Source organism: Cenococcum geophilum (genome assembly GCF_001692895.1).
Source record: "Cenococcum geophilum 1.58 unplaced genomic scaffold K441scaffold_3, whole genome shotgun sequence".
Taxonomy (NCBI): Eukaryota; Fungi; Ascomycota; class Dothideomycetes; order Gloniales; family Gloniaceae; genus Cenococcum; species Cenococcum geophilum.
In genome coordinates, this window is record NW_027137561.1 from 846,372 (window position 1) to 861,183 (window position 14,812).

The window sequence follows — 14,812 nt, forward strand, 5'->3', positions numbered from 1 at the left end:
CNCGNNTNCATGAGCACGGACCTGACCCCTGAGCGACGTGTATATATACCGCCTCACCTCCTACATAGATCCTCACACGACATCGTTTGTCAATCATATACAGTCACCTCGTACATCGTACCTTGACAGTCCGCACGTACTGTGACAGGAGGCTTTACACAAAGCTCTATACAAAGCTCTGTAGAGGCTCTACACAAAGCTCTATACGAAGCTCTGTATATAGAGGCTCTATATAACAGCTCTGCGTATAACGGTTCTGCGTACAACGGCTTTACTACGGAGGCTCTATATAAAAGCTTTGTGCAGAGCTTCGTGCAGAGCTCCGTACGCGGCTCCCCGTAAGCCTTATCCCGCAGAGCTCTTATAAGCTTTATATCTATATAATATTACTTATCCTTAGGATATTTAAATAAAAGTGGTACTATTTTAAAGCGCTTTGCAAGCTCTATAAATCTATATTAATAGAAAAATTATTTATTTAATATTGGGGGTTGCATCGCAAGTATAAGTATATTAAGGTGATTTTGCCAAGACTATCCGGAGACTATCCGGATAGTCTCCGGATACTATCAGCTGATAGGTCTATTATCCGAGAGGCCTATCCGGCCTATCCTCCGCAACTCTGAACACTAAGTCATAACAACGTGTCAGGTCAGTGCCGTGACACTAAGCGAGTTACCGATATTATTAAAACGACTGTACCTAATTTGGATATACTTATATCTTCTTCCCTACTTTATTTTACGCTTTATAACCTAATCCTGCCTTATTCCTAATAAAGCCTAAAGGCAGGCATTTTTTCTAAAGGGGGAGATAATGTAATAATGCTAGGGCGTGTTACTAGCCAAATACTGCTATATTCTGCTATATCCTATAATTGGCCCGCCTACTACTAGCGCCTTGGCAGCTAGCTCGAGGTCCTAGCGACCCCTTTTCCTTCTCCTTAGCTTTAGTATCTTCGTAATACAGCATTCGTTCAAGCTTTGGTTTAGAGGCATAACAATTATTCCCTTTACTTCTTACTATTCGTCCCTATTAACCTCTTTAGGTATTATAAGATCCTCTAAATTTAAATTATATAATAATAGCAGTTAATTAAATAAGCTAAAAAGAACGAAGGCTGTAATATTCACTAGCTTGACGCGTATTATTAGCGATAAAGTCCTAGTATTTAAAGGCTCCGAACGAGGTAGGTAGGACGTTACTAAATAGCCTTATATCGTCGGCGTATACGGCTATATTTAAAATAAAGGTTTAAGGATCTTTGGGCTATCCTATACTAGTAGAAGATATTAGTGTAGGTAGTGTAGGCTTAACGGTAAGGTCTACTTCTTTAGGCGCTTTAGAAGTATTCTTTATAGTATTCTTAGGTACTTTAGCTCTCCTCTTATTCGTGATAGCGCTAACTAGAAGAGGAAATAATATAGGCTTTAAATAGCTTTAAAAAATAAGCGACGGCGATATATTAGTATGGAGGATGGGTGGTGTGTTTAAACAGGTGAGGATTCGGTAAATTTCTGTAATTTGATCGTCTTTTTCTGAAACGACTGTAACATGCCATGCGGCGGTTGCTGAAACTTGCATCATGTTTTACCCACGGTTTTCGCGGTTCCTGGTGCTAGTTCTCTTCGCTAGTCTTGCGTTGCCGGCGTTAGCAAACGTTACCGACACTTATCTGTCGGTTTTCCCACTGCGGCAGGATGCTGATACAACGGCTCTCTTTCCAATGCCATCATGCTACGGCTTTACACTAGAAGAGGCCACCATCGACCAGATGCAGGCCGCGATGAGCCGGGGCAAATTGACTTCTCAGCAGCTTGTCATGTGCTACATGCAGAGAATTTACCAGACGGACCAGTACATTAAGTATGTTATACTCGACTTTTGTTACACTATGAACTTGTTTATTTCTTATTTGCCAGAGTTGAGAGACCAAGTAATTGGGATGAAAGCTAATTGAATGCCAAGTGTTCTGATGCAACTCAACCCTGACGTGATGGACATCGCCGCATGTCTTGATGCCGAACGCGAGGCTGGTAAAGTGCGCGGCCCTCTTCATGGCATACCGTTCATAGTGAAGGACAATATTGCATCCAAGGACAATATGGAAACTACTGCTGGCAGCTGGGCGCTCCTCGGCAGCATCGTTCCTCGAGATGCACACGTTGTGGCCCAACTGCGACAAGCTGGAGCCGTACTCTTTGGGAAGGCCACCCTGAGCGAATGGGCTGATATGCGAAGTAATAATTATTCGGAGGGATATTCCGGCAGAGGAGGACAATGCAGGAGCGCCTATAATTTGACTGTCAATCCTGGAGGAAGCAGTTCCGGGAGTGGAGTGGCTGTTGGGTCAAATGCCATGGCATTTGCCCTGGGGACCGAGACGGATGGTAGTGGTGAGTAATGCCCTGTCGCTAGTGAGTTGTGCTACTGCAGTGCCAGTGCTAACATTGTGCAGTGATCAACCCAGCAGAGAGGAATGCTATTGTTGGTATCAAGCCTACTGTTGGACTGACCTCAAGAGCAGGGTAAGTCTCCTCACGTTTTTATTATGTAAAGTTGCGGAATTTTAACATTTGACAGTGTTATTCCGGAGAGCACACATCAAGATACAGTCGGTGCCTTCGCTCGGACTGTACGGGATGCAACATACGTTCTGGATGCTATCTATGGTGTCGACCAGCGGGACAACTACACCTCTGCTCAGGAAGGTAAAACTCCCAAAGGAGGATATGCTCAGTTTCTAGCCAACAAGGATGCCCTAAAGGGCGCTACCTTTGGTCTGCCATGGCAGAGTTTCTGGGTCCTTGCGGATGATGAACAACAGCAGCTTCTTCTTGAGCTCCTTGAGTTGATTGAGTTGGCTGGCGCAACTATTATCAATGGAACAGAGCTTCCCAATTACCAAACGATTGTCAGCCCCAATGGTTGGAACTGGGACTATGGTACGACTCGCGGGTTTCCGAACGAATCGGAGTACACATATGTAAAAGTTGATTTTTACAACAACATCAAGACTTACCTTTCTGAGCTAAACAATACTAGTATCCGCTCTCTTGAGGATATTGTCCAATACAACATCGACAATGACGGCACCGAAGGCGGCAATCCTTGGCCCCTCGGAATCCCTGCCTTCTATTCCGGCCAAGATGGATTCTTGGCATCTCTGGAAACCAAAGGGATAATGGATGACACGTACTTTCAAGCTTTGAGCTTCTGTCAGCAGTCCACTCGCGAAGGTGGTATTGACGCCGCGCTAAATTATAATGGCAAGCAACTCTCTGGTTTGCTAGTTCCGCCGGACGTCGCTCAGACGTACCAAATCGCGGCACAGGCTGGGTATCCAATGCTGACACTGCCAGCTGGCACTCACTCAAGCACGGGCATGCCATTCGGATTGGCGATCATGCAGACTGCGTGGGCGGAGGCAGAGCTGGTAAAGTGGGGAAGCGCTATCGAAGATCTGCAGATTGCATCCGGTACACCACATCAAAGGACGCTGCCGAAGTGGTACGGATACTTGGAGAGGAACATACCAGTATTTAATCTTTAATTCTCTGTAGTACGCGCTCAACTTAGAGGTTAGATAACCAGGAGCATGGCTATTTGTTGTCGTCCATAATAGAGAGGGTTATTATTCAAAAGTTAGAGAGTCAGGCCGTAGCCCTTAAGCGAGCCGTAGCTCTTAGCGAGCCGTAGCCTTAGGATTATATTTAATCTAGAAGTAAGGGTAGTAGCTATAGCTTTAGAAGCTAACCATTAGTTCTTTAGATAGCCATTAAATAGTAATTAGATAGCCTCTAGGGTAACTATATCTCTTTAATAGCGTTTAACCTTCTACGACCTATTAGTGGAACCTACTTTTAGCGTAGCGATCCGCAGTTAGCCTAGAATATTACTACTAGAAAGCTTTTAAATAGCAATTAAACCACCTTTAGGTTGTTATTAGGGTAAAGCTATACCGCTGTACTATTAATTATATATAGGTATACTAATTGCTAGGAGGTAATTATATACGATTTAGATAGCCCCTAGCTTGTAGCTAGGTAGCTACTATCTCCCTTATCTCCTAATCTATATCTATCTAACTATAATATACGAATGCGATTTACTAGACGTCTACTAGTATAGCTACTCTATAGTATACGCGATTTTCCTATGTAAAGGTAGAGGACCTAATCTATATTTTAATTAACTGTTATATAGATACGATTTACTAGATACCTACTAGTATGCCTACTCTATAGTATATATAGTTGTTTTAGATAAAAGCAGAGGATTATAAAATTACTTAAAGGTGGAGCTTTAGACTTACTATTAGTTACTACCTAAAAAGGTATAAGATTAGTTTTAGTATAAAGTATATTGCCTAGGTATATAGTAGAGAGTAAATAGGCCAACTATAAATTATAGGAGAGTTAATAAAAGAGGACAATATAGTAATAAGTAGGTATAGCAATACCCTAATATAGAGATAAACTAATAAGAAGGAAAGGGTTATAAGCCTAAGAAGCTTATAGGAGGTACTAAAGGCTAGCTAAAGGCTAGCCTAAGTAACCTCTAAGAGCTCCTCTATTTAATATATATCTTATAATTAATAAGGCGTAAAGACTTCTTAATTATTATAGAGTAGATAAACTATAAGTTAGTATTGTTAATAATAATACGTATAAAGTATATCTCTATATATATAGGGCGAAACTTCTTATCTTAGTATAGAATAAAATAGGCCTTATTAATAATATTAGAGCCAATTATCTTTTAAAATTAATGTTTTAAAGTTAAGGATAAATAAATAAAGTATTAGTAAGTCTAGAGCTTATAAATATATAAATATATTTACTACCTTTAATAGCTTCTCCTTTCTATTACTTATTTTTAATATTAGTATTAAAGAAAAGTATATTACCGCTAATCTTATTAATCCCCTAAACCCGCCCTTTCATAATCCTATTTAATAGAAAAAAGGCTAGTAATATAGTGTCCTTATAGAGTATTAAACCGCTTATATAATAAGGCTCTTACTAAAGCTAGTTTATATATATTCTTTAAACGAAATCCTTTGCTATAAAGTAGTAATATGGCCCGTTATATTATAAAGTCTTATACTTTAGGTATTACTCGCGGCACCTACTAGTAAGCTACCTTAGTAGGATAATAAAAAAAACCCGATTTGTTACGGACGCTTTAAGTATAATGTTATAACTACTTGGAGAAGAGATAGAAGAAGCTAGTTGGTTAATATAAGTATAGTTTAGGATGGAGCCGATAGAACCATATGACGAGGAATGGTAACCAAGGTTATGTGACGTGTTACGCAGTGTACAAAAGGAATAAGAGGAACTTATATACCTTACGTATAATGCGTATATTACGTATAAGAAGGATTTTATAGGAGTACGGTTGTGTATTTAAGGACCCTTAATCCCTACCTAAATAGTTCCTTCCTTATAGTAATTCTTAGAATATAATTAGAGTTAATCTATTAGGCGACCACTCTACTAATTATTATTATGTTGCTAACTTTAATTTGTATTACCTATACACCTAGCCTATTAACGAGCCTATTGTAGTACCTACTACAAGGTTCCGTTATATAATTACTACCTAGTTATAGTATTAAATATAGAAAGTTAAATAACATACCACTAAAAGCAGCCACTATAACGCTATTGACGGCGGTAACTACTTTAAGGTTAGGTAACACCAGTATAGCAAATACTAATTTATAGCAACCTATAACGGTTAGACAACTATAAGAGATAGTTAACTAATTAATGACCAATAATGCGGCGCTGGAAGAAAGGGTTAATAGGATAGGAGCAGCGAAGATCAAGTTACTATTAATTAAGAGATACTTAGGAGAGAGATTAAAGCTTAAAGGATTTCTTACGTAAATACACTTTAAAGTTATATAAGAAGGGGTAAAGCTACTAACACCTATAGATCTAATAGCCTATATAGGACTATTCCTATTAGGAAGGGCACTTAAATAGTTTAAGCCTTACCTTATAGAAATACAGGTAAATAAAATAACAACTATTAACTAAGAGGTGCGGTTTATATTCTTAAGCTAGGAAGGGTTTACGGAGTAACTTATATAAATATTTAGAGACCCAGAGGCAGTAACTACGGTAGAAAGAAAACTCTAAGATATTATGTAATAAACCTTAGCAATTAAGTACATAATATAGTTCCAGACGTTAGCTATATAAATTAAGTGGAATAATAAGGCGCTTATAGCATAGTATAAACAAGGACTTAAGGCTAAAGTTTAGGACGTAATTATTCTAATAGAAGATGTGGACACCCTACGGGAGTTAATAGATTAAGTAATTAAGATTAATAATTGGATCTATTAAAGGGAGTAGGCTAAGCAAGGCGCAGAATATATAACGACTAAAGCTAAGTTAGAAATTATAGTATGGCGTAAAGCTAATGGACCTAAGTGGTACTAAAAAAACCTATAAGAGATAAAGTAAGAAACTATAGAAACCTAGAGGTTAAGGATCTAGTAATTATAGGACTAAGGAGCACAGGCTAAATTAGGGATTTTATTAGTAGAAGATATTTAGGCGGACTCTATAGTAAAGTTAATGGTTTAAAGACAGAGCTTATATAAATTGCGGGAAATAAGGTTATTTCGTAAGGGGTTATAAAGATGGTTAGAGTTATTATATAATAAAGGGAACCTAACTAGTAGAAAACACATATATATAAAGGGATAATAGTGTACTACAAGGAACAAAAGAATATTTAATTAGAAGTTTCGCGTTCTGTTATAATAACGTATACCAAATTTATAAAGACGCTAAGTACGGCGTAAGCTATTAGCTATAGGAGCCAAAATCTATAGAGTATAGAGGAACTAACGAACTAGTTTATAGATCGGACATTAAGGACGACGAGTTTAACGCAGGCGAAATATTTCGTAATAATGAGGCGATAAAGGCGGCTTACTAGGAGTATATAGACCTTAGAGATGTTATACAGGAAGCAGAGGATGATTCTACTATAGAATAGGGAATATTAGTAGGGAACAAAACCCCACTAGATACGATGTCTATCGCTTTATAAGACGTAAAAAAAGTAGGATAGTAAACTACTTTGGCACTTAATAAAGGCAAAAGGCTAAAAGCTTAAGATTCTTAAGATAAGATAAGAGACGACTAAGATTCTTAAGATGAGATAAGGTAAGCTTAAGGACCTATAATAGACGATAACCGATAAAGCAGAGTAGTAGCTTAGTTTAAGAATATATAAATAAGCTTGGGATAAGAATTCCCAATAACATAAGATTCTTAAGACGAGATGAGTGAGATTTAAAACTCTTAAGATAAGATAAGAATACTAAGAACGCCTAGTTGGACTAAGGCGGGAGCTAAGCTTAAGTTAGAAGCGAGCTCAGAATTAAAGAATCTAAGGGGTTAAGAATTCGGAGTATAAATAAGGACACCTATAGGCAAAAGGTAAGAGGCTTCTTTATAGATTAGAGAATCTGTAATATAAACAGTAATTAGATTAGGAGACAGATATATAGACCTAAAGGACTTACTAGGCGAATAAAGCGTTTAACCTAAAGATTAAAAGTTTAATATGGAAATTAGGAAGTAAGACGACTTTAAGGATTTACTCGCAAGATACAAAAAAAAAAGAAACTATAGCAGAATTTAGAGCAAGAATTACTGCATGGTAAGAACAGAAACTAAATAAGAGATTTAGTATATTAGGACGTATAAGGGACAGAGCACTAGTATAAAGAATTACTAATAGGCCTAAGGTAGGCACACTAAGAGCTAAGTGGCTTACTAAACTGGAACAAGAAGAGGATTTAGGGATTCCTATTAGGTTTAAGGAACGATATATAAAGGGCTATTATAATGCAGTAATAAGAAGATACTTCTTAACGGACATACTATATATACTTAAAGGGTTATACTAAAAGTAGTATAGACAACGACACAATAATAAGTGGGAAGATTTCTATATATGGTTAGACGAGAAAGTTATCTAAAACCACCCGATTATAAAAAAGGCTATAACTTATATTAAGGGGGCCTTAATTATAACATTAAAAGATCTAGAGAAGTAATTAGAGGACTAAAGAAGTAAGAGGTAAATCTTAGTACCTGCGAATAAAGTTATAACACTTAGATTAATACAGGAGAGGTTTAAACTTAAGGATAAAAATAAGCTAAGAGTTAACCTAAGACACTAGGTATACTATATATTAGTATAGATTATATACGTAGATAATGCGTATAATATATATAGAGCACCTAAAGATAAAAACTGGAAGTATCTAGTAAGGATATATTAGGCACTGGATAAAGTAAAATATTAAAACGCTAAGTATATATATAGTCAGCACCCTATAGAAGTTTAAGAATAAGAGGACTTAATACTTTAACCAGGAAGATTCCTTATAGAAAAATGCCTAGATAAACGACAATAGTAGGAATATCTAGAGAATACCTATCTATGGTATATTAAAGATAAAAAGTAAACTAAGTATTGGCTAAAGTTAGACTAAGTACAAATAGGATCTAGTAACTAATAGTTAGGAAAAGTAGAGGCCTATAGGACTAGAGGGAACCAGTAGTAGAGCCTTAGACCCTTAAAGGAATTTAGGGACAATATTTAAACTTATAAGTTAAATAGTAAGATTAACAGTTTAAAGCACTAATAGATAGTAGAGTAATAAGGAACTATATCTCGCTAATAGCAGTTAAAAGAATAGGATTACCATATAGGAAGAAAGAATATCCTTACCTATTAGTAATAATTTTAGGAGATTTAATAGCCTATAGAGGAGAGATTATTAATCTTAAAATAGGACCTATTTAGATAACCATTAAAGGCAGATAAATTAAGATATCTTTTAACATATTACTATTAGGGAACGATAAGGTAGTATTAGGAATGCCTTAGTTATAGGAATATAATCCAAAGATTAATTAGATTATAGGTTAGGTTAATATAAAAGATACTTAACGCCGTAAGATGCGATAATAAACTAAGTTGGTATAGTACTAAGTTAGAGCGATATATAAAGAGACTAAGCGAGGCTTAAGTTATATACTAAAAAGATACTATAAGTATAGTAAGAAACTATAGTTACTAGAAAGTAAGAAGCTGTTAAAGTATATAGTATAGGACTATAAGATAAAGTTAAAACTAGAAATAAGTCTAAGGTTCTTTCTAATCTATAAGCTTACTAAAGAAAAAGAAAGAGCACTTAAAGAGTTTATCTAGGAAAACTTATAAAAGGGATATATTAGACCATCACAGTTATTAGCGGGTTATTTAGTACTATTCGTACTAAAAAAAAATGGTAAACTAAGGCTGTGTATCGACTATAGACAGTTAAACAGCATCACTAGAAAGGATAGGTATTCTTTACCCTTAATTAGCGAAATCTAGGATAGGATAAGTAATGCGTAAATCTTTATAAAGATAGATCTAAGATAGGCGTACTATTAGATTAGAATTAAGGAAGGCAACAAATAGAAGGCAGCCTTTAGGTTAAAGGAAGGACTATATAAACTATTAATTATATAATTCGGGCTTATAAACGCACTAACAACGTTTTAGAAGCGTATTAATAATATATTAGGAGAACACTTAGATGAATTTGTTATAGTATACCTCAACAATATTATTATCTACTTAATAACTAAGGAAGAATATAGAGAACACGTTAAATAGGTCTTAAAGAGACTATAAAAAGAATAGATGCTAGTAGTAATTAAGAAATATAAGTTCTTTACTAGGAAGACCGATTTTATAGGATTTATTATTAAACTAGGCTAATTTAGCATAGATCTAAAGAAGATTAAGGCTATAGTAAATTGGTAAGAACTAGAGAACGTTATATAGTTAAGATTGTTCTTAGGGTTTTGCAATTACTATAGAAGGTTTATAGTATAATAGTTAAAGGATATTAAGCCATTTACGCGATTAATAAAGAAAGAAGAACTGTGGATATAGGGAAAAGAATAATAAGAACTATTTAAAGAGGTTAAGAGGTTGTTTACCTAGGAGCTAGTTCTTAAAATCTATTAACTAGGTCTAGAGACGGTTATAAAAACGGATGCATTAGACTTTATACTAGGGGTATACTTTATACAGAAATACTAAGATAGATAGCACCTAGTAGCATACTATAGTTGGAAGATAACACCACTAGAGTTAAACTATAATATCTATAATAAGGAGTTATTAGGTATAGTTACAGCACTAAAGAAATAAAGAGCATTCTTATAAGGCATAAAAAAACTATTTATAGTTAAGATAGATTATAAGAACTTAATAGGATTCCTAATAATAAAGGAACTTAACTAAAAATAAGTTAGATAGGTAGAAATGCTTATAGAATACCATTTTAAGATTTAGTATACTAAGGGTATAGATAACACGTAAGCTAATGCATTAAGTTAAAAGCTAAACTATAGAATAACGAAAAGCCATTAGGGGCTTTACTGCGAAAAGATATAGACGGATTAATTAGATACAACTATCTGAAAATTATAGTAACTTATAAAGAATTAGAGAGAGTTTATAAGTTACTAAAAAGCTTTTAGGTATAGAGAATTCTAAAAGCATAGCTAGAAGATCTATAGATAGACATATATAAAAATTAAGAAGTAAAGTATATCCTAAAAAGTATAGTAGAGTATTTTATAGAAGATTTCTATAAGGGACTAACTTAAGGACATAATGGAGCTATAGGCTTAGTATTAAGACTTTAGGAGGAGTATATTATTAACAGAATTTAAAGGATAGCTAGAAAGGTTATAAAGTAATATCTAAATTACTAAAGAAATAAACTAATAAGGTATAAGCTATACGGAGGGCTATAACCTATTAAAATACCAGAAAGACTATAGGAGGTTATATTATAGGACTTTATTATTAAGTTACTAAGGTTAAGAGATCCTATTACCGGATAAGATTATAATATAATTTTAGTAATAGTAGATAAGCTTATAAAGTGGGGATACTTTATAGTATATACGGAAGAAATCTTAGCGGAAGATGTCGCTAGAATTTATGTTAAAGAAGTGTTTATAAGATATAGAGTACTAAGTAAAATTATTTTTTTTTTTTTTTTATATCCGTTGTATTATACTACGTACAATACTGCGCATGCAGCCTCTAGGCTATGGCGCTATAGTTCTATATACATGAATCCTTCCTAGGNAGCTTAANATGTANTAGTAGCTAAGTGGACACTCTGGCCCGTTTTTAAAATGCTAGGGGAGCTCTAGCGACTGGTGTTTTTTCGTTCTGGTATTTTGCTTACTATGGTCCAGTTTACACCAAGAAAAGGAAATCCTGGCTCTTTTATCTATTTCTGCCGTATTCTGCCGTTCCTAGAGTAGAAAAAGCGCTCTAAAAGAAGATTTTTATTAAATAGTTTTTGTACTTAAGAATAAGAGGCGTTACAATAGCTTGCTAGCTTGGAAGCAGCTACCAATTACCTAAAGCGACTTTTTATCCTGTACCCTATCTCTTCTCCTTGCTAAAGAAATGGGTAGGGAATTAGTAATTAATAGGTACTCTCCCCAAAATAACCTACTAATGGTATTTTATAAGGGCGAACCTCGTTACATAAACCCACTCCCATAGGAAAATTTTCACGAAGTTGTCTTGTATAGGGTATAAACACCATTCGCCTATACACCTTAGATTTAACGTGCTAAAGTAACCGGGCCGGCCCTTCCCCTCCCCACTATAGCCACCCCTATCTGCGCATCTGCGGTACGCCTATAGTGCGGTATTGTATGGTATGTTGGCGGTGGTGGCGGTTGTGGTAGAGGTCGTCTGTAGCGCGATGGCCGTAGACAGGTTGGTGGAGAGGTCGTCTGCAGCGTGATGGCTGTAGATAGGTTGTGGAGGTCGTCTGCAGCGCGATGGCTGTAGATAGTAGAGGTGTCCTGCAGCCTGATGGCTGTAGACAGGTTGCGAAGGTCGACTACAGCCCGATGGCTATAGACCAGGTTGCGAGGTCGACTACAGCCGATGGCTATAGAACAGGTTGCGAAGGTCGACTACAGTCCGATGGCTATAGACAGGTTGCCGAAGGTCGTCTGCAGCCCGATGGCTGTAGACAGGTTGTGGTAGAGGTCGTCTGCAGCTTGATGGCTGTAGACAGGTTGTGGTAGAGGTCGTCTGCAGCTTAATGGCTGTAGATAGGTGCGAAGGTCGTCTGCAGCTTGACGGGTGTAGACAGGTTGCGGAGGTCGTCTGCAAGCTTGATGGCCTTAGACAGGTTGCGGAGGTCGTCTGCAGCCTGATGGCTGTAGACAGGTTTGCGGAGGTCGTCTGCAGCTTGAATGGCTGTAGACAGGTTGGCGGGGTCGTCTGCAGCTTGATGGCTGTAGACAGGTTGCGGAGGTCATCTACAGCCTGATGGCTGTAGAAAGGTTGCGGAGGTCGTCTTGCAGCCTGATGGCTGTAGATAGGTTGTGGAGGTTGTCTGCAGCCTGATGGCTGTAGATAGGTTGGTGGGTGAGGTTGTCCTGTAGCGTAATGGCTGTAGACTGGTTGTAGTAGAGGTTGTGATGTGTCTGGTATTTGGCGTCTGGTGACGTGTCCGTAGGGGCTTATAGCCAGGGGCGTCCCTAGGACGACGACGGAGGAGCGAAGGGGGAGACGACGGAGGAGGCGAAGGGGGAGACGACGACGAGGAGCGAAGGGGGAGACGAGGGACGGAGGAGCGAGGGGGGACGACGACGGAGGACGACGACGGAGGAGCGAAGGGGGAGACGACGACGGAGGAGCGAAGGGGGAGACGACTAAGTAAAATTATATTAGACAGAGATTTAAGATTTATAGTAGTATTCTAGGAGGTATTCTTAGCGGAATAAGGAGTTTAAGTAGCAACTTCTACCGCATATTATCCGCAGACAGACAGTTAAATAGAAAGATTAAATTAGACACTAGAGCAGTATCTAAGGCACTATATTAATTACGCATAGAATAATTAGGTATCGCTATTACTAGTTATATAATTTATATATAATACAACACCATAAGAAGGAATAGGTACGTTACTATTTAAGGCAAATTATGGATATAAGCCAAGAACATTATTATTGCTACGTTAAGTAAAGAAAATAAGTAGCATAGCTAAGTAGAGAATAAAGACGCTAATAGATCTTTATAAAAACCTTACGGAAACAGCTAAGGTAGTATAGCAAAAAATAAAAAAATACTACGATGCTAAGAGATCTAAGGGACTAGATCTTAAGGAGGAAGATAAAGTATAGCTACTATACAAAAATTTTAAGAGTTAATAATTAAGTAAGAAGTTAGACCACGTCAGACTAGGACCTTTTAGAATTATTTAGAGGATTTTACTGGTTATATTTAGATTAAACCTACTAGCTAAGATAAAAATCTACTTTATATAGTATATTGCAATGCTAGAGCCAGTATATAGGAATATTAAGCCACTAGTTTATAAAGCAGATACGTATAGAGGATAGGAAGAAGACAAATAGTAAGTTTTAAAGATCGTTAGTTATAAGGACGTAGATAATAAAATATAGTATAAGGTAAAGTAGATAGGCTATAACGAGACTACCTAAAATCTACTAGAAAATTTAAAGAACGCTATAGAAAAGGTATAGGAGTATTGGAAGAAAATAGGTTAGGTAATATTAATAAAGAAGGATTGCTAAAGAATAAGTTACCTAAGGGGGACCTAGAAAGAGCGACTGCTAAGTTATACAGAGTTGTTCCCTTTACTATAGGAAGAGAGTTAATTCTCTTATTACTAAGTTCCTATAGACCTTATTTTATAAGTTTCTACTCCTTAAAATAAACCTTCTTATAACCCTTCTTAAGACAAAGCAACTAAGTAGATGCCGCGATATAAGCATTTAGGGCCTTCTGTTCCGCATTACGAGAACGTTTTAACTTAGTAAGGGCTTAAGACAGTTTACTATCTAGCTGCGTAGCAGCAGATTAAATATAAAACCCTAAGACAAATTAACTAAGGAACTAGACGACTATTAAGAAGAATAGGTTACGTATATTTAGTATTAGAGGTAGAGCAAACGTTATAGGACGAATAAATATTTGCTTTAGTGCACTTTAAATAAGAGAACGGTTATCGCGAAGATAGGTTTGCTAATATAATATAAACTAACCCCTCTTTTAAACAGCGAGAATATAGAGATAGTATAATCTCACTAAGGGATAATATTATAGTAATAGTGCGAGCACAACATTAGGCGTGTAAGGAAGAAGTTACTTTAGGCATAATAAGTAATAATATTAACTAAATTAATTAGACGGATATTATACCTCTAGTAAATAACTTGGAGATACTAGGGATCTTTAAGGACAAAGATAAAGAGGAGGGAGATAGTGTTACGGACGCTTTAAGTATAATATTATAACTACTTAAAGAAGAGATAGAAGAAGCTAGTTAGTTAATATAAGTATAGTCTAAGATAGAGCCGATAGAACTATATAACGAGAAATGGTAACTAAGGTTATATAACGTGCTACGCAGTATATAAAAGGAATAAGAGGAACTTACGTACCTTATATATAATGCGTATATTATATATAAGAAGGATTTTATAGGAGTACGGTTATGTATTTAAGGACCCTTAATCCCTACCTAGATAGTTCCTTCCTTATAGTAATTCTCAGAATATAATTAAAGTTAATCTATTAGGCAACCACTCTACTAGTTATTATTACGTTGCTAACTTTAATTTACATTACCTACACACCTAGCCTATTAATAAGCCTATTGTAGTACCTGCTACAAGGTTCCGTTATACAATTTACT

The 14,812-nt window shown here is 36.4% G+C and overlaps 1 protein-coding gene across 1 annotated transcript; it reads left to right on the forward strand.

Annotated features, from left to right (window-relative positions):
• Window positions 1–1,547: 1,547 nt before the first annotated feature.
• K441DRAFT_601492 (glutamyl-tRNA amidotransferase subunit A) lies at window positions 1,548–3,760 on the forward strand. Its single transcript, XM_067645231.1, has 4 exons — window positions 1,548–1,866; window positions 1,969–2,396; window positions 2,459–2,528; window positions 2,584–3,760. The coding sequence occupies exons 1-4, from the start codon at window positions 1,586–1,588 to the stop codon at window positions 3,551–3,553; spliced, it is 1,749 nt and encodes a 582-aa protein (XP_067509130.1). The 5' UTR covers window positions 1,548–1,585; the 3' UTR covers window positions 3,554–3,760.
• The last annotated feature ends 11,052 nt before the right edge of the window (window positions 3,761–14,812 follow it).

Coding starts and splice junctions, on each gene's coding strand:
- K441DRAFT_601492 (XM_067645231.1), top strand. CDS start 1,586: ATGTTTTACCCACGGTTTTCGCGGTTCCTGGTGCTAGTTCTCTTCGCT. Junction 2,397..2,458: donor GACCGAGACGGATGGTAGTG/GTGAGTAATGCC, acceptor AACATTGTGCAG/TGATCAACCCAGCAGAGAGG. Junction 2,529..2,583: donor GGACTGACCTCAAGAGCAGG/GTAAGTCTCCTC, acceptor AACATTTGACAG/TGTTATTCCGGAGAGCACAC.